Below are 25,630 nucleotides of genomic sequence, written 5' to 3' on the forward strand. Positions count from 1 at the left end.
TGACTACACAGCGACACTGTGTGAAGTCGTAAAGAGCAACCGTTTCGATATTAGTTATTACATCAGCTATAAAAAAAGGATGTTAGATTTCCCATCCCAACTGTTCTGTGTTGACTGTACGAGCTGAATAATATTGGGCCTCGGTTAATTGTCAGCTTGGAATGCGTCACCAGTCTCCAGCACCCGAAGGATGAATAACACAAAATGTTGAGTCAGCAGATTCGTGAACGTGAAGATTTTGCTTTCCCCTCTTTTTAGCAAAACATACAGTGGAGAGTTCACTTATACGTTGACAAACGTTGTGCTGCAAAAGAGCTTTACCTGAAAAAGGGGGGCGGGGGGGGCGGGTAAACGCTTTAACCTTTGCGCAAAATCAACAATGCTGGAGTCAGGTCTGGAGTTATAACTTGAACTTTGTGGGAGTCTCGAGAGAATGCACGCATGGGCGTTCATCCACAGACACTGATAAGACTATCACACCAGAAAAAATGAATCATCAAGTCAAAGTGGCCCCCAGGAAATAGTCTGTCCTTCGGTGGAAGTCAGCCGAGGTACGTATGCTCCAGCACCTCGCAACCCTGAACAGGTTAAGGCAGCGATCTGATAAATCAGTTGATGGGTACTTTTGGAGTGATAACATTGAATTTCATGGCAAAGGAGGATTGCATATGGAATTACCAGTTCGATATTTCATCCACAAGTGAGAGAACAAGCGTGAGCTGAGTGTTTCGGGTTTGGCTTGTGAGCGCAAATGATCAACTTCATGAGAGGAAAATGAAATATTTTGAATGAAATAATGAATTTTGAGCATGGATTAAAAATAAAAAATAAGCAATACCCTACAGATCGATAAACGGACTCTCTACAGGCGAGCTGAAAGTCAAGCTTTGTGGGACTTGGGTCCCAATGGCTCCCACATCGCCCGGAGTACATTTGATGACATTTTCTTACCAGACGATTCTTGCAAACGATTATATGCAAATGAAACGAGACGGATCTGGTCCTAGAAAGCATTCACGAAGGAAAAACATTCCTCTGTTGTGGCCGTTTGCCTGAGAGCTGTACTGATGTATTAAGTATTAATTAGGTGCAGGAAATTGTTCAAGAAAATTGTTTTGTAAAGATAGGAGGATTTCTTTAATATTAATGGTCCTTTATGTGCATTAAAATGAAACAAGAGCAACATGAGACGGACATAATAAGGAACTACTAACATATGCAATGATAATGGGGTGTTTGTGATTTCAGATGCAAATGGCTGTCAGTCATGTCAAACATGAGAAATCATTTCAAAGATATGAATCTGACCACCGGTAAGACCAAAGATAAAACGTTTTCCCCGATTCAAAGTCAGTAATAAGCAACCATTCTTTTCCAATTCTGTTTGATCCAGTCACTTTGCATAAAGACAAAAACAGCTGCTTTGTCGGAATGTAAAAAAAACAAACACACACGCACACATATACACACACACACACACACACATAGAGTTTAATGATGCATCTGTCAGCCCTGGGGAATCACAAAATGAAACAAGAGTCAAGGCAAAAAAAGAGTTGAAGTTGTATTTGAAAAGTTCATTTGGGCAAACACAGCCCAAAAGCAAAAATATGGAACTCTCGTCTAAACTCGGCCTTTTGCTGTGTTAGTGGAAAGACATTTTTGTTCTTTTGTCCACAGACAGAATTTAAGTTTCATATCATACCATGAAGAAATATTGAGCTAACATCACATACATGTATTTAAATGAAATACGAATGACACAAATAAATTTAGAATAATTAAATGAGCCAAACCTTGACACGACATGACTCATGTATTTAACTGCTGAGTTACAATGTGCGGCCCCACAAAAACTGGCTCCAAAAAATTCTGAAATTAAATATGTTAAGAGCTTTTTTACGACTAAAAACAAAAGGTGAACTTCGGAATGTGAGCCTATATCCTGACTCCATCATCATAGCTGTATTGTGCGCGTCAAAGAGAGTCGATGTTAAAGCTTTTCAGCAACAATATTCTGTCAGTCAGATGATACGTGCACGTTGGGGTAGTTGGTAGAAAATTGACATTCATCAGATGAAACATTTGGCAATTTTCCTCATGGCTAATCCCTTCTCACAGGGACAACAGGGTTTTTTTTGTCCGACTGAAACAAAACATCACATGGCAATTAGATGAAATTGCTGTCATTGACAGTTCGGAAATGAACTGAATGGCGATCGGATCCCACAAAAGCAGACACAAAAAAATATTGAATACAAAAAGCATACAGACAAAGTATAAACCAAATTCCAAAGAACCAGGAAAAACAATACATGATCAAAAAGCGCTTGCAAAGGCAAGGAAATAGAAAATCCGAGATTATCAATGAAAGAACTTGAGTCCAATTTCACGATCCAAAAACAAGAGCAAAATCAGAAAAAAAATAACAAATACTTACCAGGCGAAAGGCTAGAGAGCATAAACGGCAATGACGAGCTCGAGAGGTCTGGCAGCAACAAGGTTAATAATCCGACGCTGACTTGGCGCTTGGGAGGTCCTTTAATACATGGCTTAACATGATGATCAAACTGGCAGCAGGTGTGCATGCTGGAGGACACACAAGAACAGGATCATGACACTACCATGAAAAAAACAGCACTTGAGCATGGCAGCCAAGGAAAACGGACTCAACATGTGAAAGGAGCCTCTGCAAGTGCGACAAATGCTTTTCACACATTGTTCAGAATTGGGGAGGATTGATTGATTGAATGACTAATTGAAATCTATTTTGGTTAGTGGGCTATGAAAAAAAAATAACAACAAAACAGATGAGGTAAAAATGAAATTAAATGAAAAATCACAGCCCCGGCGAACAAATTGGGGTTTTGTTTCTTGTTCAAGGATGTCGAAACGAAGATCTCAAGCCACATTGATTTCTATGTGAATCAACTTACGACACACTGAGAAACAGCCATAATCTGTGCTGCCAGTTGTTTTGGCTGTAAGGTAGATTTCATTTCAAGATGACTCGCACTGTTTATTTCCAGCACAATTAACATTATTGACCCTCGAGTCGGATCTTGGGACGGTTTGTTTTACGCAACCTATTGTGTGAACGGTACGATGCAGTGTTGACAGAAACAGAATCTTCCAAAGAAAGTTAAATGTCATCTGTCAATTTATCAGCAAGTAGGCTACAATTTGTCAAGTTAGCTTCAGTCAAAATATAATGATCAGAAAAAAAACACACTGTATCTTAACCCTTTCATGCACCCTGTAACCTGATAAAACGATGACCTGTCCACCGTAGTAACCGCTGTACCTCAAAGGGTTAAAATCAGAAGTCAACGTGAGAGGTGTAGTTTGAATCATTCGTACGTTTAAAGAAGAAAATAAGGACAGTAAATGGAGATGCAATACATGCTACAAAAAAATTTAAGAGCGGGAAAAAAAAATCCCACTGCATTGGTTTGGATGATTTGTGTGCATTTGTCTTGATTTAGGCCCAGTTTATCTTCAACTTCTAGAGATTGCAGCGGAAAAGAAAAAGTTTGAGTAACATCCATCCATCCATTTTCAACACCGCTTATCCTGAACAGGTTGACTTTGGGCGAAAGGCAGACTACACCCTAAACTGGTCGCCAGTCAGTCGCAGGGCACATATAGAGACAGGCAAGCATCCACACCGTCACTGAGTGAAAACCGATCCCACGCTACCCGCACACAAGTCAGGCACCATCAGTGACGACAGTATTAGAAGCACAAGTCTCCTAATTCATCAGCAAGTAAACTTAACCTGTTTGCAGACGTGAGCAGGGTGGGCTGAGGGTACATCGGAGGCAAAACTCGACTCGACTAATTACTTTGTAAATCCAATCTTCCCATGGGACGTGGCGGGAAACAACCCAACTTTTATGTCGGCATTTATGAAATCGCTATCACCAAAGGGTATAATTTCCCTCATTTTAATTTCTGGATCTTCCTTATGGATTGTGCTGGAAGCCACTTTTTTCTTCTTCAGTTTCAACAAACACAGTGCCGGTATTATAAAGGTCTTGCAAGAACATAGATTCTTTCTTGACTCAACTTCAACTCACCGATCCAACTACAGAAAAAGTAAAAGGGGTTCAGTGAGCTTCTCAGACAAATCCATCATCTAAATGTCACTTCTTAAAAGATTTCATCTGCTGACAGGTTGATTACAAAGCAGTGCTGCAACAAGATGTGCACAAAGAGAGGTGGCACCAGAGGCGGTTTCTGACACATGTAATGGAGGCCATATTCTCCCGTGCGCGCAAGTCAGAGAAGGCCCGCAGCTGCGTGCTTTCCTGGCTGAGCGCACGTTCCTCCTTCCTCCTCGACACCCCCCTCACGCCACGACAGGAGGAGCTTGAATGAGTCATGCCTCTTTGCTGGTTTGTGGGCGTGTCAGAAGTATGGAGGGGAGAATGTGGGTGTGTGCGAACGGAACAAGGGTGGCTCTATGTGGATGAGGGGGTGTTTCCACTCGAAATATCGGTAGTTGATTACCTACCGTAACATTTTTGAGCCATATTGCTTTATGACCCCTTGTAATGCCTCCTTATTAGCCAATGGCCACGATGCTTGCTTGACTGCATTAAATGCTTTTCTATGCATTTTATTCAAATAAATGGACAAAAAGGGCAGCCTAGTGTCCAGTGGTTAGCGCGTCGACCTCACAGTGCAGAGGTCGCGGGTTGGATCCCAGCTCTGGCCTCCCTGTGTGGAGTTTGCATGTTCTCCCAGTGCCTGCGTGGGTTTTCTCCGGGTACTCTGGTTTCCTCCCACATTCCAAAAGCATGCATGGCAGGCTGATTGAACACTCAAAATTGTCCCTAGGTGTGAGTGTGAGCGCGGATGGTTGTTCGTCTCTGTGTGCCCTGCGATTGGCTGGCAACCGGTTCAGGGTGTCCCCCGCCTACTCCCCAAAGACAGCTGGGATAGGCTCCGCGACCCTTGTGAGGATAAAGTGGATCAGAAAGTGGAAAGTGAATGGACAAAAAGAAACAGTCTGTTATTTGTATTTATTTTTTTAATATGGGAGGTATGGGCAATTATAATTGATAACTTCTCATATGTTTGTTAGACCAAGCCTCAGGCGAATGAAGACAAATATTAGCATTTCCAATGGAGGCTTGCACACTGTGCCATTCAAGCCTTGTGTGCATTAACAATGGATGTGTTTCAGGTCAGAAGTCCAGATCAATGATTTTTCATTAAAAAAGCAGACGTCACAGTGTGAGGGCAAAGTCGGAGCAAATGCTTGCCTTGTCAGTTGCTGCCATTCACCATTTTATTCCTTCCAAAGAGAGTGAATTCAAGGCCAGTCTGTGACTGTGAAGTGTTTTCGCCACAGTGTCACAAAGGCATATTTGATGCATGAGTGGGGGGAAAAAAAAAAGCCCAACTATCCATTATCTGAACCGCTTCATCCCCAGGAAGGTTTCAACGTATTTTTGCTATGCAATCTCGAGTCAACATATACATCCATCCATCCAACCATTTTCTGATCCGCTTATTCTCACAAGGGTCACAGGGCATGCTGGAGCCCACCCTAACTGTCTTCAGGCAGGAACACCCTGAACTGGTTGCCAGCCAATCGCAGGGCACACAGGAGATGAACAACCATTCGTGCTCACAAACACACCGTCTTGTGTTGGCTGCTTCTGGAGTACGACTTCTGATATGTAAAAGAGACTGGTAGGATTATTTCCACATCGAGGCAGCACAGTGACTTGGCGCTTAGCCCGAGAGCCTAACAATTGAGTTAAGTTCTGGGTTTGAATTTTTGGCTCATGCCTTCCTGTGTTGTGTTTGCAAATTCAAAAGAGACTGACTTGCCTACAGGCGTGAGTGTGAAGTTGATAATTGTTGGTTTATATGTGCTCTGTAATTGGTTTGTAACCAATGCGACAAATATTACAGGTTGGAATTCGCTGGTTTCGTGAATGGTTAATGAGTTATTTTTGCATACCAGATTTTTAATTTGTTGCAGCAGCTTGTTTGTTTCATGTACCGGTAATCATTCGCCTGTTGGGAATCTTGTTATTTGGCATGCGTTTGCTTTTTAATCTGTCAGCGGTTTTGATTGAGTTACTGATATCAAGTTCATCAAACTGGAGTAGTATCCAAGAAATCAATATGGTGATAATATTGGAATTCAACACCCCTGCCCACCCCCCACCCCTCACCTCCCAAGCCCTCCTTGGACAGAAAAGGATTGGCTCTGATGTCAAAAGTTGCATACTGAAGTATATGTCATCAAATTTTTACCCTAACATCCCACTCTGCACTTAAACAACTCCCAATATGTCAAGGGAAATGAACACGTTGTCCCCTGAGTCCCCTAACCCAAGACTTGGTGGGTTCAATCTAGAAATGCTTCATCCCTTGGGAACGCCGTATATTCTCGTGGTACTGTACAATAACAAAAGGTGAATGTGTACAGAATATATAGACACGCCTTTATCAGCAAAAAAATATGTCTTGATAGAGCACAGCTCTTTCAAAACATGCAATCACATTTTAGAAGTGAATAGAGGGACACGAGAGATTTTTCTAATAATAACGTCGCGTGAGGCAGACAGTGCCTTGGGTGCTCTAAGAATAGCTTCTGATCTACAACAAATCGGGTCTATGTCTATCTGATCGTTGTGTTTTGCCGGCAGCGGAATATCTATACACTCTCGACTTTCACCTTGGGCAATTCCTAAAAACACAAGCGTATACTCCAGGAATGGAATGTGGTTTTCAGAGAGGTTGCCGCATCCTACCATTGCAGCAAACACACACGCTGGAGCAGTTCCCCAGCTTCCGCGTCGAGCTCGGAGACACGGCAGCCGTGAGTCTAGGGGCATGTTGTGAGTGGATGAGATGAGGCTTTTACCGCATCCTCCCTAATTCGCCCAATCTGGTGTCCTCCCCTCTGTCAGCGCGTTCTTCTGCTGATTGCTGACTTGAAGCGGGATCCCCACAGCGGCAGGCGGCCATCTTAACCACGTGGCCACAGCTGCCGCCAAACAAAACCACTCATACCCCCCGCTTCATTTTTGTCACGTTGCAGGTGGTGGTGGACCCCAAAAAGCAGGCAGGAGGGAGGAGCAGGGTGTATTTGAAGAATTGTATTTAAAACAAAGAAAACTACATCCAAAACAAACAAAGTCCAAAGTATCAAACAAAAACCCATGACTAAAGCTAAAACATAACAATGAACTAAACATAACAGAAGCCAAGAGCAAAAAGCAAACAATGACCCGACACCGAGTGTTCGGGCAGGAGTCCTTTTATACAACTAATTACCAAATGACCAACAGGTGTGCAGCTGCCGGGGGAGCCCTACAGTGCCCCCTGTTGGTCCCTAAACCGAATCGTGACAATTTTGATATCCAGCCATCGGCATACAGTGATCAGAGTCTAATCAACAACGTCAGATTTGGAAATACCCATTTTAGTCGGGTAACAGATGTGATTACTTGCATCGGATCTTTCAGTGGATGTTTTGTGGAAAAGAAACGCACGACAGATGTAGATCCAGTCTGAAAACAGGGGGAATGTTACTGAAGGCTATTCAAGGAATAGAATGACATACTGCATTCATTGGCCAACCATTTCCTTCTTTGTGCCAAACCTCTCGCTTTCCTAAATACGCTCCCTATAGATTATGCATTGGTGTAAAAAAAAGGGGGGGGGGGGATTTAGCCCCCATGATTTTCTGTTTGTATTGTATGTGTTGTCACATAACTGTGCCTAACTGGTTAGGAAACATACTCAATGAGATTGGGTAAGCAAATGTACGAATGTGGGAATGATAGAACACGCAGACGATGATTCGCAGATGAATGGCCAACAGAGAATGACTACCACGCCACATTAACAATACATTGTGAAATGATATTCTTCACGTAAAACACTCTTAAGTGTCAGCGTTATTTCTGTTCTCCGGGGCGTTTTGTCAAACAGCGGACACATTGTTGCATAAAACAGAAAAAGAGAATTTAAGTGGAAGCATGACACCGAGCACACATACCATTTGAATGCAGTATCTCATTTGAGCCAAGTTCTTTAAATAAATAAAAAAATGACAGGCTCACTGTTGCCAAAGTGCTTGAGTTGGCTGGAAAGCAGCGCTTTTAAAATGTTCCCTGTAGAGCTGCAGAAAATGTTGAATGTGAGTCATACACAACACAATGCAACCAACAACAACAACGAAAAGGTTTTTACAGACATATTTTTCAGCCTGAAAGCGTTTGGCTCTCTATTGTGCTTTAATGGCTGCTGATGAGAATGGCCATGTACTAGCAACTGGAAAGTGGAACTTCCAAATAGGAACACTCCAAAGGGTGTATCATGTGGGTCCTGATTTACTTTTTTAAGGGTGTAGTGTTCTTTTTCCAATAGCACGACAGTTAATATGAAATTGTTTCCTTCAACATTTCCAAAATTGAAATACCTGCTGTTATCCAACTGGGCTTCATAAATATTTATTAACTGACCCGATATAGTTAAAGATCATTTCTTTAAATATGAATATTAATCATCTGTGGGTCATACTGCAGTGTGTAGTCTCGGCTTCCTGCATGCATGTACAGCTGATTGATCTCCTTAAGACTTGACCAGACATCAACGCACGACAACAAAAAAATTTGCCGCTGTCCGGACTACCATCCATCCATCCATCCATCTTCTACCGCTTATCCGGGGCCGGGTCGCGGGGGCAACAGCTTTAGCAGGGAAGCCCAGACTTCCCTCTCCCTAGCTACTTCTTCCAGCTCTCCCCGGGGGATCCCGAGGCGTTCCCAGGCCAGCTGGGTGACATAGTCACTCCAGCGTGTCCTGGGTCTTCCTCGGGGTCTCCTCCCGGTGGGACATGCCCGGAACACCTCACCAGGGAGGCGTTCAGGAGGCATCCGAATCAGATGCCCGAGCCACCTCATCTGGCTCCTCTCGATGTGGAGGAGAAGCGGCTCGACTCTGAGCCCCTCCCGGATGACCGAGCTTCTCACCTTATCTCTAAGGGAGAGCCCGGACACCCTGCGGAGAAAAATCATTTCGGCCGCTTGTATCCGGGATCTCGTTCTTTCGGTCACGACCCATAGCTCGTGACCATAGATGAGGGTTGGAACGTAGATCGACCGGTAAATTGAGAGCTTCGCCCTTTGGCTCAGCTCCTTCTTCACCACGACAGACCGATACAACGTCCGCATCACAGCAGACGCTGCACCGATCCGCCTGTCGATCTCTCGCTCCCTCCGGACTACCAAACAAGTGTAAACACAACCTACATTTTACAATTATTAGATGATGTAAAAGACAGGTGATGAATGACTTGAATGAATATTGTGACCACCTGGCAACTTGTGGCTCACATAATGTGCACCAACATCGATTTATCAAGATTTCCCCAGGCAGGTTTGTTTTGAGTCTGCATGTCCATTCACACGACCCGTGGAGTCCTGGTAGCAAATTGGCTCTCAATTTGCTCATACCTAACTGATGATGCAATATTGGATTGAATGAATTGAAATAAAAGCGGCAGTATGGTGGTCGACTGGTTAGCGCGTCACCCCCCACAGTACAGAGGTGCAGGGTTCCGCTCCCAGCCTTCCTGTGTGGAGTTTGCATGTGCGTGGGTACTCCGATTTCCTTCCACATTCCAAAAACATGCATTAATTGAACACCCTAGATCAGGGGTCGGGAACTTATGGCTCGCGAGCCATATATGACTCTTGTGATGATTGCATCTGGCTCGCAGATAAAAAAACAAAATATTTTCGCTTGTTTAATACATCCATCGATTGATTTTTCACTGCTCATTTCCTGTTCGGGTTGCAGTTGGCTCCAGGAGCAATTTTGATTGGATGATACTGGTCTATGTTGCCGTTGCCGTGGAAACAGGCAAACGCCCCCTTTTGAATCAGCCCTCTCAGTCATTAGGTCGAAGCTAATACTTCGACGAATAAGATGGCTAAAAGAAAAAAAGAGGACGAGTATGGTACACTTTAGGACGAATGGACTGAAGGATTCGCCTTTGTGGAGAGAACAGGTTCTGCGGTGTGTCTAATTTGCAATGACAAAATACCATCGATGAAAAGCGGCACTTTGACTCACCCGATGCTACGTTCGCATCAAAATACTCAGAGAGAGACAGCAGAAAGGAAGCGTGCAAGCTACCGAGCACAGTGCAAGCTAGCCAGCAGCAACTTCGCGTATGGACCCAGCAAGCTGACTTTCATTCCGATGGTTTTGCTGTTATATATGTCAACTATTTTAAAAGTGATTTCAACAAAATGTCAGTATAATTAGCCTCTGAATGTATTCTTTAAAATAGATTTGTGATAATACTCACCATTAGTGTGAATGGTTCCAACACATAACTGCAGGGTGTCAGATGCTGGAAGGGAAAGCCTACATGGAATGCCATAACCAGGTGGCTGGCATAGTCTACCGAAACATCTGTGTGGAGTATGGACTGGAAACCCCAAGGTCAAAATAGTAACCCCTCCAAAGGTGGTGGAAAATGACCGAGCGAAGATCCTGTGAGACTTCCACATACATACGTAACAGAGAAAGCGAAAATAAGCGGATCCCCGAAGTAGCAGACACCGACAAGGACTTTGTAAAACAATAATATTTATTATAAACAAAAATCCCGCCTAATAAACAACAGAAAACGCTGGTCACAGAACGATAGCCAGGAAATAAGGAACGCGACAACAGAAAACGCTTGCAAAACAACGGCAAGGTAAATATGTTAAACGAGTACTAATTCACGTACGCTAAGATAATGATTCCCTTGGGACGACGATAATATAACCAACCGCGAATGGTGTCGAACAATATGTGTAATCATAGGCAATAGCAGTGGCACGGCATGCAATACTCCGGCAATGGGTCGACCGCCGGAGCGCCTAGAAATAGCAGGTGCAATCACTGACAAATAGGCAGCAGGTTTGCAGGCGGCAGAAGTGAACGCGTGCCACCTGCTGCCGAATACGGAACATGACAGTGACAAGATGGTAATGGCGAACCAACCAGATATCGTGATCATAGATAAAAGGCAGAGGAAAGCCGTTGTAATGGATGTAGCGGCCCCAAGTGATGGAAACATCAGAAAGAAGGAACACGAGAAACTCGAGAAATACCAAGGGCTCAGAGAGGAGCTGGAGAGAGCCTGGAATGTAAAGGTGACAGCAGTGCCTGTGGTGATCGGAGCACGAGGGGCAGTGACCCCCAAATTAGATGAGTGGTTGCAACAGATCCCGGGAGCAACATCGGACATCTCAGTCCAGAAAAGCGCAGTGCTCCTTTCGGGAGCCTATCTCAGCCGTCTTCGAGCAGTAGGCGGGGGACATCCTGCACTGGTTGCCAGCCAATTGCAAGGCACACAGAGATGAACAACCATGCACACTGACAGTCACACCTAGGGACAATTTAGCATGTTCAATCAGCCTGCCATGCATGTTTTTGGAACGTGGGAGGAAACCGGAGTACCCGGAGAAAACCCACGCAGCCCCGGGGAGAACATGCAAACTCCACACAGGGAGGCCGGAGCTGAACCCGGTACCTCTGTACTGTGAAGTCGACGTGCTAACCACTGTATATATATATATATATATATATATATATATATATATATAGAGAGAGAGAGAGAGAGAGAGAGAGAGATAGATAGATAGCAGTGGCGGATGCTGGTCTGTCAAGGAGGGGAAGCTCAATTTTGGCCGACATCATAAAATGTGTCCGTTTATTTATACTTATAATTTTACTCTCCGTTCCTTTTCAAGAAAATTATCTGTGATGCTGTTATACTAACACGCCGTTTTTCCAGGGACTTAACTAGTGTCCTACAACGACAATAAAACCCACCAGAAATAAAAGATGAATTCGTCGCTAGTCATTTTCAACAAGGGGAGTGTCGCTAAGATGATTAGAAGAAGTCTCCAGTTCAACTTAGAACAGAATGAGAATTGAAAGATGCTCCCGCGGATGCCTGCACCAAATGATCAGTGATTGGCTCATTTTGCTGTCAGTCAAAAAAAAATTCAGCCTCAGACAGATCATCCAATCATCATGCAGAAAAGCTCAGCGTCAGGGTCAGCCGAAACACACCCATTGTCCATAGACTCCCAGAGACGCTAAGCGTCCGATGGGCGGGACAAAACCAGCAATCATCCAATAACTCGTCTCGTTTCAATGCATTGGGACAACCTACACTGAACTCTCTAGACCATAGGTGTCAAACTCAGGTCCTGGAGGGCCGCTGCCCTGCATGTGTTCCAAGTCTCCCTGTTGCAACCCACCTGATTCAAATGAACAGATCATCAGCAAGCTCTGCGCAAGCCTGACATTGAACCTGTTCATTTGAATCAGGTGTGTTGCAACAGGGAGACTTGGAAAACATGCAGGGCAGCGGCCCTCCAGGATCTGAGTTTGCCACCTATGCTCTAGACGCCCAGCGTCCGCGCTGTAGACGCTCCGCGTCCACACAGCTTAAAGCACAGTAAAGCTGCGGGAATGAATGAGTAGCGAGCCGTGTCGTAACCAGTAATAAGAAGCTGATTTGGAAAAAAGTTGAGCGCGTTGTAGCGCATATTTAGTCAATGAAATGTACACACAATTGTATGTGCACACCTATATTTGATCACAAATTTTTTGATATTTTAGGGGAAGCTGAGCTTCCCTTGCAGTCTTAGAGCAATCGCCTCTGATAGATAGATAGATAGATAGATAGATAGATAGATGGCTCTCACTGAAATACATTTCCAAATATTTTGCTTTTATGGCTCTCTTAGTCAAAAAGGTTCCCGCCCCCTGCCCTAGGTTGTCCCGAGGTGTGATTGTGAGCGTGAATGGCTGTTTGTCTATGTGTGCCCTGCGATTGGCTGGCAACCAGTTCAAGGTGTACTCCGCCTACCGCCCGAAGACAGCTGGGATGGGCTCCAGCATGCCCGCGACGCTTGTGAAGATAAGCGAATTAGAAATCGGATTGATGGATTCAAAAGTTGGGCTCCACATCCAAGCAACGTGTTCACTGATTTACACTTCTCCCTTGTTCTACATCCAATACAGAAATGATTCGGTCTGATGTACAAAGTAAGGTGCAAGGATGTGAAAAGGCAATAATTAATCCCACCCCAACTCAGATTCTCTTAATTACATCGTAATTGGTCATATCTCAAGGTCATTTACACAATAGCATTTAATGAGTCTGGTTCCCACTTTTATTACTGCAACCTGATTTTAACCTTGTAGCAATGCACCAAATGAATAATCCTGATGTGAGGCCAAATGGTTTTTGTTCCTATTTCAATGAGCAGTTAAGTGCCAGCTTGGCAGCGTCCTTGTCCATGAGGAAAGCCAAGAGGGGTGTGCGGCTGGGTGGGCTGTCTGATGCAGGCTTTTAAACTGTCACTTGCTGTTTTTGCCGCAATCAGGGATGTTTCTTTGAAGTTACAGACAAACACTTTGTCGAAATTTGAAAGATTTCTGATAACCACTGAAGATAGAAATACAGTTTTGAAATGCTGATGTTGACTTAACGGCCCAAGGACCATTTTACATTTGAGTGATTTATAATGCGTCTTCACGGACACACTTGGAGGGAAAGTGGAAGGAAAATCTGCAGCTATTTTCCTTTTTCCAATTAACGTCAACTCATCTTCAGTATTACGCGGGGAGCACAACATCAAGGTGGATGCTGGCGAGACTCCACACTTTATTTTCATTTAAACGACTGTTTCAACAGTGGCTGCTGCTGTTTTACTTGGAAATGAAGTTCTTCTGCGCTCCACAGTAAAGTCTGATTGTGGTGAATCGGCTCGATGAGGTGGTTGTCACACTTAGCTCCTGTAAAGGTGGCGTCGAGGGAACAACACAAGAAACAGTGCTTGATTAGAGCGGATGCAGTATTTGAGGAAAAACTGCAATTTTATAGCTTGGTCTCTTCAGAATTGAGTGGAATATTTTCCAAAAAGTTTAGATAGTAGAAACAACACCTATTTATTTAACCCCTAACAACAACTTATTGCAAAATAGAGCATGGCACAAATGGCATAAAGACAATGTTTACAGCTAGGATATATTTGTTTAGTATACTGCAGCGAGTTTTACAGTTTGCACGACAGCCGTGTTCCTTGTTTAAAAAAAAAAAACAGTCACGTGTCATGCACACTGCCAGCTGTACATACTGTACGTTTGAAAAGAAAGTCTTAGCAGAAAAAAAATGTAATGATAGACAACTTACATTGTAGTTGCACTACCAAAAAAACAAAAAACAAACAAAAAAAACCCCAACAACCTTGCCTGTCAATTTGCGCGACCTGTTTGCCACTTAGAGGTAGCAAAAACACTTCCAGGAAACGAGCTGTATGGTCTGCACTCCGTCAGTGATCTCTCAGCACAGGACAACAATAGACTCTCAAGCCAGACAGAAGAAATATGCTTGTCCCACTCAACCGTTGCTCATGTGCTCCAAAAGGTTAAATAAAGTGAATTGCGGAGAATTAAAACAGATGACTGTGACATTAGCTCACATCATTTTCTTGAGACCGCGCATGCCTTGTGCTGCAGTTCTAATACCATTAGTATGGCTGGGCGCTTGTTCAAGTCTATGACGAGTATTTTATCAGTCAATGAAATCATCTGCCCACTTGCTGTCAAGAGTCGACTTGAGCTGTATTTCACCATTATAAGTTGCAATGGATATGGGAGCAAGATTGTCGTAAGAAAGACGTTAAGTCCTTCAAGAGGATATCTACTCCCAAAATGTCTTTGCATTGTCTATATATTACTTTGCATTTCGAATAATGTTGCGTTTGTGGAATATGAGCAGTAAAATGCACCTGTTTTTGTTCATCTCAAGGGGCGGCCATTTTGTCACTCGCTGTCGACTGAAAATGACATCACACTTGCTCAGGGCTCAGGTAACAACCACGCACAGCTTCAGAAAACAGGTGAGCCATGATTGGTCCTTACCTGTACGGTCGTTAACTGTCAGGTCGTTTCCAATCGACAGAAAGTGGCAAAATGGCCACCCCACGCCCCTCGAGACGACTAAAACTGATTTGATTTTACAGCTCAACTCATATTCCACAAACGAATCAGAATGCCATATTCAGACCAGTGGAGAACATGGTACTGTTCAGAAAATTTGGGAGTTGACTTTGCCTTTAAGTATTCAGTTTGGACATATTAGTGCTGAGTAGTAAAGAGAGTGCAGTACAAAAATTACAGCGGCGTACAGTGTTGCCAATGAAAAACGGATCTCAAGGTAGCGCTTTTTGAAAAATGCATTTACTGCATCGTTACTGAGACCGAGTCCGACTCATTTTACTTTCTGTGCAGCATTTTTTAATATTGGTGACTAACAGTTTTAGAATGCAGGAAAAAAAATAGGTTAGCGCAATGTTCATCTTGTCTACGTATGCTTATTAAATTAGGTTTAAGGTTTCTTTTTTAAAATTTTTATTTATTTTTTAATGTATTTATTTGAAGAGAAAAAAAATCTTTGGTGAAGAGAAAAACTCTTACCTGGCTGTCCTTCAACCTCCATTGGAGCTGTCAATATTTCCTGGTGACGTGTCTTGTAAACAGCTGACCGAGTCAGGAAACCTTCAAAATAAGGCTCCCCAAAGCTGCGTTCCAACCCCCTGCTGCCGCTGAAGCAATGTGACCCAGGTGTGTGGAGCACGTAAACCCCCTCGTCCCTGTTGATGGTGCCATTGCCACAGCTCCTAATGACAATTGCCTCCTTTATCCATCTTTTGAATTCATTGTTTTCTGATGTGAGGACTTTCACCTTCTCCCAGTCCATGATGTGATTGTTTCTTCGGCAGTGTTCGGACATGGCTGATTTCTTGTTGTCTTGTTCTGCTTTTTGTTTTTATGTTCCAGTATAATATCCTGTTGTTGTTTTGATTTTTTGCAGGTGCAAATTTCAATTTCTCCAGTATACCGTATTTTCTGCACCGTAAGGCGCTTCGGAGTATAAGGCGCACCTTCAATGAATGTCCTATTTTTGTTTTCATATATAGGGCACACCGCATTATTGCATAGAATAGAAGCCACAATAATGGCTTCTATTCTATGAAGCCACTATCAGAGGTCCCCAACCGCCGGTACCGGTCCGCGGGTCATTTGGTACCGGGCCGCACAGAAAGAACTTACAATAATTCCGTTTTATTGATTTCGGAATACGAAAGATGTTTTATTTTGAAAAATTACCCGATTCTCCATTACATCTGTCTGTATCACTCTTGACGCACGTCAAGCCACACGTCACGTGACCGATTACTTCAAAACAAAACGCAGGAGCTCACAAAATGAGTAAAAAAAAAACCTGCTAGAGATCGCAAATGACGGCGGCCTTAAAAGTATGTTCGAGACAACAACTCTGCCGGTGTTCTGGATTAAAGTTATGGTTGAATAATCTGAGATCGCCACAATAGTACTGTTGCTATTTCCAACACCCTACCTGTGTGAAGCGGGGGGTTTCTGCAGCAACGGCGACTAAAACAAAATTACGAAGTAGACTGGCCATAAACCACACACTTCAGGTGTCATTTTCTCCTATTACACTGAGATGGGACCGCCTGGTTGCAGAAAATCAAGCTCGGGGCTCGCACTGATGTAGCATTGTGGTGAGTGGTCATTTTCATGCACTGATGAATTTGCATTGTATCGTATTTTGATTAAACATTACCATAGCGATCAGATTAGACGCTCCTCGTGTTTATTATTATCTTTCACCTCGGTTTGCATGCAGCTCATACCATATATTTTTTTTATTTATCCGCCACACAAATGCTGGTCCCTGAAAATATTGTCTGACATAAACCGGTCCGTGGGGCAAAAAAGGTTGGGGACCCCTGCACTACCTGGAGCTACACTCAAGGAATAAAATACAATACAGCTTTATTAATATAGAGCTTTCACAACCGTGCTTTACAGAACTTTTAAAATACTACGTCCAAGAAATCAGAATATTTATCCGTACATAAGGCGCATTGGATTATAAGGCACACTGTCGGCTTTTGAGAAAATTGAATGCTTTTAGGTGCGCCTTATCGTGAGCAAAATACGCTAAGTTTTATTGCACGACTTGCATGGGATTTCATAGATTGCATTTCATTTCTTGTCCGGTGTTAGTATGGATTTGATGTTTCCTCAGGATGCATTGAATGGATGATGTGATTCCTCGCTCTGACATATAGAAGTGTTTTTGAGTCCTTGTTTCCACTGTTAATTTATTATTTTGGTTTCCTTGCTTTTTTTATGGTGTTTTTTTCTGGCGTGCAGTTTTCCTTTGCTGATGGCCCATTTGGGTAATTGGCGGGAGTGTATGAGCGTGTTATATGTGATTTATCTTCCTCCTGTCTGTCCTGGTTGTCTGTTATCATGTTAGTCCAATTGTATTGTGTTCTGACTACGAAGAATTTGTGTGCTGTGGGATGTTTTGACGTCTAGACTCCTCTGGTCAATATGTGTGGGTTTCCTCTATTTTGTGATTTTTTTTTATATGCTGCTGTCTTCATTACGGTGAATGTTTAGGTCCATAAAAGATACGATCCGGTGTGTTTCTTCTTCGTGTGTGAATTGGATGTTTCTGGTACTCTCTATGGTGAATAGGTGATCTGTGAGTTCTTGTGTGTGTCCCGTCTTTGTTATTTCCAATATGTCATTCTAGGTATCGTTTCCAGAGTGTGGCATTTTGTGTTGCGGTGGAGCCATTTGAATAGCTTTGGTTTCCAATCCTCCATGAAAAAAAACTGCTCATAATTGCAGACAGTGGATCTCACATTGCGAAGCCTTCTTTTTGTTTGTAGGTTGTTGTGCTGAATTGAAAGGTGGATTTGGCAACGAATTGTACGGATGTTGTAACGTCAGTGGCTGTCAGGTTTGTGCATGCTCTGAGTGTTTAGTCCTGTTTTAATCTTTCCGTGATTGTATGTAGTGTGATATCGACTGAGGGTTTGGTGAAGAGTGAAATGACATCGTGTTGATGTGAGTATTTCATCCTTTTTAACTCATTGTGTGGAAAAAAAGAAAGCTTCAACCTATAGCATTTTAGGTTGGTGTCGTGTAAATAATGTTCCAATAAATTTCATTCAAAAGCCTTTGTTTTTTCAAACATACGCATGCACAAAAAAATGATTGTCAATCAAGTTGTATACCATAAAGTAATACAGATTGTATATTAATGACTTTATTTCCACGTCAATGGAAATATTGTGCGATTTTATGTATAGACGACTAAAAGAAAAATATAAGAAAATGTTGTGATGGTATTCAGCGGGGAGACACACACATTATTCTTTGTTTTGTGGTTTGGACACAGTGTTTGGATTAGAAACTAAAGTAGTGCTGACTACAAATCCCCGAGTACCACATGTGGTTTTCTCTTTTATAGGCTTGTAATATGTGAGCAGCAGAAAATGAAAATACTCCACAGGAGGGAAACATTGATTTGCAGTGAACGCATCCGATGTGAATTTCAATTATAGGAAGGATACCCGAGGACTTTCTTCAACAGTATTGACACGAACGGGGTGCTGGAGGACCCTCCAAAAAGTAGGCGGGAGGGAGAAGCTGGGTGGACTTAAAAAAATAAAAAATAAAAAAGCATTAATAAAACAGTGAAAAAGCGAAATCCAAAACAAAGCCCTGAAACCCAAAGCAACAAACACAAACCCATGGCAGAAGCAAAAACACAAACCCAAACAATGACCCGACCCTGAGAAAACTACGAATGACATCATGACCAACAGGTGTACCGCTGTGGGAGGAGCTCTACAGTACCACCTGTTGGTCACAAACAGATCCACCATGACGGTATGCCATTGTGGCTTGAATTATTTGGTTGACTCATTTCATGACCGGGGAGCAGGATGCCAACCACTGCGCATGCGCACACGCGCGCACGCACACGCACACACAAACAAACGTACAGATATTGTTAGTTGGCTGCGGCGGGATGAAGTCACTTCTCGGCGACGTAATAGTTAAAGGACCACAACTCCCAAGTGGCTGTTTTGACCTTGCGTCTTGCGGCAAAAGGCCGTGCAGTAATCCGAAATAAAGACGTTTAAAATAAATCCCAAAAGCTCATGTATTAAACAAAGGCATCGACAAAGACTAAGAGGAGCATTTTTGCTCTGGTTGTAGTTTGTTTTCAGTTTATAACTACAACATGCACATTCACCATATGCATTTCGCGACGAATAAATCGATCGGCTGGGCAACGACAAAATCTGTCATTTCATCTTGAAATGAAAAGTAAAGTTTGTCCCGAAGATGACTTCACATTGATGCAAGACGTATTGATGGGAAAACTTGATGAATAATCATTTCTGTGAACCAATTATTGCTGTCAGTAATATTTAAAGAATGTGCTTTCTTTATGATACAACACAGTCTCCCATAATAGCTTTCTCTTCTTGTCTTTATGAAGAGCAATCCTAAACTGAGCACTTCATTCCTTCCAATAAGTGAAGATAAGTGCACAAGTGGTCTTGCATTGAAGAACAAAGAAATTCTCTTCGGCAACAACATTCAAAGCAGCTTGATGGACAATTCGCTGCACTTTAAGAGCAAGATAGACATTTTACTCTCTGCTGTATTGCCAAATTTATAGTACATAGTTAATCTTTTATGAGAGGACGTGACATCGGTATTGGGAGATCTTTATGCTGGATTTACACTGATGGTCTGAGTGAGCAATTATGATTTAACGCCCACACCCGTTTCTTTTCCCTTTTCATCGACTTTCAAATGGCCCACATCAATATCGTTGTGTTAACATTTAATGAACCTCTGAAAAACCTCGCATGTGCTCAATATCCAAAACGCAGGTCAACGACTGCATGTCAGTCGACATCCGCTCGCGACACAGACGGAAGAAGAAATCATGCAAATCTTAAATGACATATTCTGTCTAGCAGAACTGGGCTCACAAGGGATTGTGGTGGTTAAATGCATCTCTAATACTCCCACCGACTGCGTCAGCAATTGTTTTCTTGATGTATTTCTTTGGGTAGTCACGCACGGGTCTGTTTCATTATGCCGAGACGGTGCCCTCCAATTGGCATTGATTCATGACTGATTCGCATTCACCTCTGGAAGAGACCTGAATCTTATCTGAGGATATCCATTTTCACGCGTATTAACCCATATTAGAATTGTGCCACATGGAAGGAAGCAATTGGAATGGAATGCCTTAAGACCAGAGGTGTCAAACATACGGCCCGCGGGTCGGAACCGGCCCCCAAGGAGGTTCGATCCGGCCCGCGGGATCATTTAAAAGTGAAAAAAATGCATTAAAGACACAGAATGAATATTTTAAATAAAATGCAATTCGTGGATTATCCGCTAGGGGCACACTGTTTTGATCACAGTAGAAGACAACCATTGTTTTGATCAGGGGAAAAAACAGCAGTCTCAGTCTGTCACCGAGATAGACCCAATGCAGCAAATGGTATGAAAGCGCCCATCAATGCTTCTCGAGACCAAAACAAAGGAAAAAGATGATATTTTGGTGACTCATAACACAGCATGGTATCATGTTAATGGTTCGGCCCACTTGACATCTACCGAGTCCGTATGTGGCCCACAATGTGAAATGAGTTTGACACCCCTGCTTTAGACGATGGAGTGTATGAATCCACGATGAAAGTACACGCGACGGCACAGCCAGAAACACAAGATGGAGATTGATATCATCTTTTTCACCCGCATCTTGCCACCGTGACAAGACTTTTTGTCAAAGTAGACAGAGGATGTGATGCATCAGCCAGTACACTAAATCGACTAGAAATATCTCGACTGGCAGAGGTGACAAATGCAAAACAAACAACTCGGTCCCAAAAAACAAAAACAATGTTGAAGGAAAGAAAGAGCAGCTGAATCAGGTGCTTACGTTCTTGTCGCCTGGTGCGATCAATAATTGAATGACATACGGTGACATTGTCAGAAAAGCACGGTGTCAGGTTGAGGCAATGCACAGCGGCTGCTTTGATGCCCCTGAAGGGAAGAGCTCCCATTGAAGTTCGTCGGGGGCTTAGTTGAAAACTCCATGCTGGGAGGGCTACAAAGTGCTGCTACGTTCCGTCGGTTCAATGAAGGAAGAAGGCCTGTGGGGAACAAGACACTTGAGATATTATCTTTCACTTCATCACATTTAAAAAAAAAAAGAATGGAACATCTTTAACTGGATTTCATCCAGAAATCCCACTGATGGAAATCTTTTACAGCGTAAAGGCTCGGCTTGCATTTTTAAATCAGATGATCAAAAGAGTGAACGCTTGGCTCTTAATTCGATTGCAAGCACTCATGTCACCTTGCTAAAAGCACAACTGATTTACGGTAGTCGAGTAAATATTCCCATCTCCGGAATTCTAGGAAAAGGAATTTCCTTCATCCGGAATAAAAACCTATGCATTAACATTTTGACTACTATATTACATTTTACCGGAACTTAACTTAAGCGGAAATTCCACTATCCGTAACCCGGATGGAGATGGAAGGCCGCGGGAGCTTAAATAAACGCAGCGCCCACCCGATGCAACGGAAGACACGACGGAAGACGCATGTTCACTTCGCTGTTTTCTATCATCGGATTCGAAACGACGACGTTTAAGTGACTTTTTTTTGGCGTGCATTTTACTGTAATTGTAAACGATTTTAACTTTATTTACTTACGTCCTGTAGATCGCGGCACTAGCTTAAAAAGCAGCGCCCACTCAACACAACGGGAGACACGACGGAAGAAACGTGTTCGCTTCGCCGTTTTCTATCATCGGATCCGAAACGACGTGTAAGTGACTTTTTATTGCCGTGCATTTTACTATAATTGCGAAAGATTTTAACTTTATTCACTTACGTCCTGCAGATCATGGCATCGAAACGAAGAACAACCCAAAATAGACTCATTTTTTTTCCCAAGACGGAAAAAAATCAACAATAAAATACTGTACGTACTGTACTGTGTTGTGTTTTTTTTAATACTCTACACCTGTACTGTATACTGTACTGCTGTTTTTGTTATATAAACAGTTTTTGGACAATATATTTATATATATTTCATTGCTTGTGTTGTTACACATGCATTTTGTCAACATACTTGCAGGTTCATAAAGGACATGTACCTTGCTCATTTCCCGAATAAAGAAATTCTGTTATAAGGACAGCGCAAACATGAGTCCGTACTAGAGAATGTTTACTGTATTGACTATTTCCAGATTGACACCATTGAAGCTTCCTGAACTTACAGCCGAAACCTTAAATTACAAAAATGTGCCACGTATTGCATCGGCATTCCATGTATTGCAGTGACAGGTACATAATTATGAATAACTACATATATTAATCAAAAATATCCAAGTTACCTTATTATTATTATCAAATCCTTTTCACAATAGACTCGGTTTTTGGGGCGCAGGACGGTGGTGCCCAAGCGCAAGCCTGACCTTACTTGGCCCTGGTTACCAAGTGACTGAACTGAAATGTAAGTAATGAATGGAAAGCCCGGGCTTTGCCTTGAAGGTTGAGGAGGAGACGTGACAAGTGGTGCGTGTGTGCTCTTGCTTGGTGTATTTCTTTTGTTAAAAATGCTAAAACGATACTTAACGGTTTCAATGCTTTGTGAAAGGCTTGTTTTACAATACAAGTTTGGATCTCGAAAAAGGACAAAGCTACCACCAGATCACTGGATTAGCAACCGGTGCCGGATTGCAGCGCTGAGCTTAATAGAAAATGTACAAATGTCGCACTAAATTACTATCATTAATATGCAGTACTACTATTATGAGATAAATTGTACTCACTGATGGTGCTATAAAACATTTTGATGCTGTACATCTATTGCTGACCTATCATTATTGAAGCTTGCGTTAAATACTGGCATAATGATTTTTTGGGGGAAAATTGCCACTTAATCCCATCTTCCAAACAAAGAGCATTTTTTTTCCATTTCCAACATTTCAACTATGATCGCAGTTTTTACAATTCCCTACCCTCGCTCTCTCTGATCCTGTTTAGGTCAAGAGTGCAATACATCTTTCATTTCTTCATCATTATTCATTTGAAACAGACAAGCCTTTGTACAGTAGTTTTTTGTTGTTGTTGTTGTTGTTTTTTTTACAAACACACAAAAAAAATGCCTCACCATCACGGTTTCCTGACTGTGAACAGATATCAGCCTCATCCCACTCGTAGTTCTCATCAACGGAGGGCTTTCTGCCGGAGATAGAGAACATAGAATCTTTTCAATCTCACCATGCGCTTATGCACGCCTGTAGAGCCCGTACTGAATTCTTTTCACATTATTAGGCTAACACGAAAAGCCTTGCATAAATTACATAAGATACGCTACACAAGCAAGCCCCCGCCCCGCCGTATTATTTATTAGGTCTTACCTGTGACCCTTTTCCATATGGTGACCGTGCATATCCACTGTGCTAGACTGGCCGTCCTCCTCTACCGTTTCAGGTGAGCTGGTGGTCTTCGTAGACAAATGACTTAAAGACAAGCGCCGGTTTGCAGGTTCCATGCTCCCTCGGCCACTGCTTGCAAAACTACTGTAGCTGCTTCCACAATCAGGTACTTCCTCGTAGACTTCTGCCTGCAAGCCTAGTGTGCCTCGGTTTTTGTGTGCCTTGTTGTCATCGGCTACCAAGTTCATAGTTGAGCCCGAGTAGCCCAGTGCATTTTTTATGCCCTCCTGATATTCATCAGGCCATGTAGCATCTCTTAATTTGTGGTCAGCAATAACAATCGGTTTCTGTATTGGCCTTCGTGGCTTGCTCATAGGACGATACATGGCAGGAGGTAAGTGGTACGTAGTTTGACTCGCAGAAGGAACATTTGCAGAATTTTGGGGGATTGATTGATCAGTGCGCAAAGTGTCTGGATTCAAGGCGGAGGAATCAGATTGTTTTTCTCGGCTTAAAGAGTCTATCCATGCATCAGGGGTCAGGAAATCCGTATCGTTTTGTCTTCTTTTGCCGAGGTTGTGCCTTTGCTGCTTGGAGTCCCACGGTTTTGAACCGTGGCTCACAGCTCTACGCAGTTGCGGCTCTGAAGATTTAGCTTGGTCGTGAAAGCTTGTGCTCCTCCTCATTTCTTCACACCGGCCTTGACGAGGGCATCCTTCTCGTACTTGAGAGGTGAATCCGTGGTGCGCCATTGGCTTTTTTGCAGGCTCCGTGACGCACGCTTCAAACGCTGGCTCGTCCACACTCATCTCAATACCCACATTCTGCTTAGTGGGCTCGGGGATCTCTTCCTCCGCATCTTTGTAGCCTGGCCCTGCATCAAGAGTCACATTGGATCTTTCGCCATATATGCAGCAATGAAGAGATGGATTGTGTTGTCTCAATGTCTCAGAGGAGGATACGTTTGTTTGCATTTCGGAGAATGTGGATGGCGGTACATCATCATGGCCCTGTGGTGTTTCCCGTACCCTTCCGTGTCTCATTGTTTGGGAGAGATGTGGGGGTGTTAATCTCTTATTGGCAGAATGGTCTGCTCCCTCACATTTGAGGGGGATCTCTGCGGTTGAGGATGGAGGAGGATGTTGGTGAGCAGCATTTAGAAAAAAGGAATTCGGAGGAGTGGAAGGACCGGAACCTGACCTGCCTGTCATCATTGTGGGAAAATCATCGGAAGTTGAAGAGCAAGGACTTGGGGACAGACCAAAGCTTTCCTTGTAGCTCTGCCTGTGCCTGCATGGCAAGGTGTGGCTCCCGTATCCCTGAAAAAGCTCATCACCACCATTCACTCCCGTCTCAGCCACCGGCTTCTCTCTTATTATTTCTTCTTTAGAGCATCTGTACGCTCTGTATTTCTGGAGTTCCCTTGCCAGTTCTTCCCTCTCCTGAGCCAATTTCAGGCAGTGACTCAGGTTTCCCCTCTCTCGCTCGTGCTCCATTTGGAGAACCAGTGTGCTGGCTGTGGTTGAAGGCTGGCCCAGGCCTGACCGTATATGTGGCAGAACTGGAAATGTGGGGGAAATTGCTCTTTCGCGATGACGAATATGGGGTAAACTACCATTGGAGCGCATACTCTTGAAGTCAGGAAAGCTGTCATAATTTCCCTTATGGTCGAAGATTCCTGGATCCAGATGCCGGGTAATGTCACAGGTTTGCCTTGACGTATTCGATTCAGATTGTTTGCAGGGAGCAAGATCCACAGAAAGAACGAATGGTGTTTTTTTACTGTCACGCTGCTCCGAGCATAATGGCACAGACTTTTGGACTTGAAAAGGATGGTTATATTTTGTACTTTTCATGTTTTGAACATTCAGCGTGTCATATGGCGGTATTACAAAGCGCCCATCTGGACTTCTGGTGATCAACTCAACAGAAGGAGAAACGGGGCATGATTTTAGACACAGAAATTGATTTGGGCTTCTTCTGTTCTTAGAGAGGAGCTGCTGCTTGTGATGTCGAGTCTCACTGTTGAAAGAGGAACAATCTGTGTTTGAGGAGGCGGAGGAGGAGGAAGAGGAGTATGTCATGGTAGAGGAAGTGATGGGATAGAGAGCACTGGCTGGAAGTAGGCTTTTCTTCAACACAGTGTCTGCACTGCCGGAGTCTGAAATCTTTCTGTGAGTGAGAGCAAGGACGAGGGGTGC

General features: G+C 43.2%; 1 protein-coding gene across 5 annotated transcripts in view; it reads right to left on the reverse strand.

The window, feature by feature from the left end:
* Window positions 1–18,189: 18,189 nt before the first annotated feature.
* The window catches only part of igsf9a (immunoglobulin superfamily, member 9a), a 51,388-nt gene continuing 43,947 nt past the window's right edge, over window positions 18,190–25,630 (reverse strand). For 4 of the 5 annotated variants that reach the window (XM_086134688.1, XM_086134689.1, XM_086134687.1 and 1 more), the window contains 3 exons: window positions 23,412–25,601; window positions 23,162–23,232; window positions 18,190–21,128 (listed from right to left, as the gene is read on the reverse strand). In XM_086134688.1, the coding sequence (XP_085990814.1) occupies window positions 20,965–21,128; window positions 23,162–23,232; window positions 23,412–25,601 (2,425 nt within the window). In that variant the 3' untranslated portion in view covers window positions 18,190–20,964. The remainder of the gene's footprint in view (window positions 21,129–23,161; window positions 23,233–23,411; window positions 25,602–25,630) is intronic. The other variant, XR_015103469.1, reaches the window with a different exon arrangement.

This window comes from Hippocampus guttulatus, chromosome 17 (assembly GCF_054856545.1).
Source record: "Hippocampus guttulatus isolate MCC_2025c chromosome 17, RoL_Hgut_1.0, whole genome shotgun sequence".
Taxonomy (NCBI): domain Eukaryota; kingdom Metazoa; phylum Chordata; class Actinopteri; order Syngnathiformes; family Syngnathidae; genus Hippocampus; species Hippocampus guttulatus.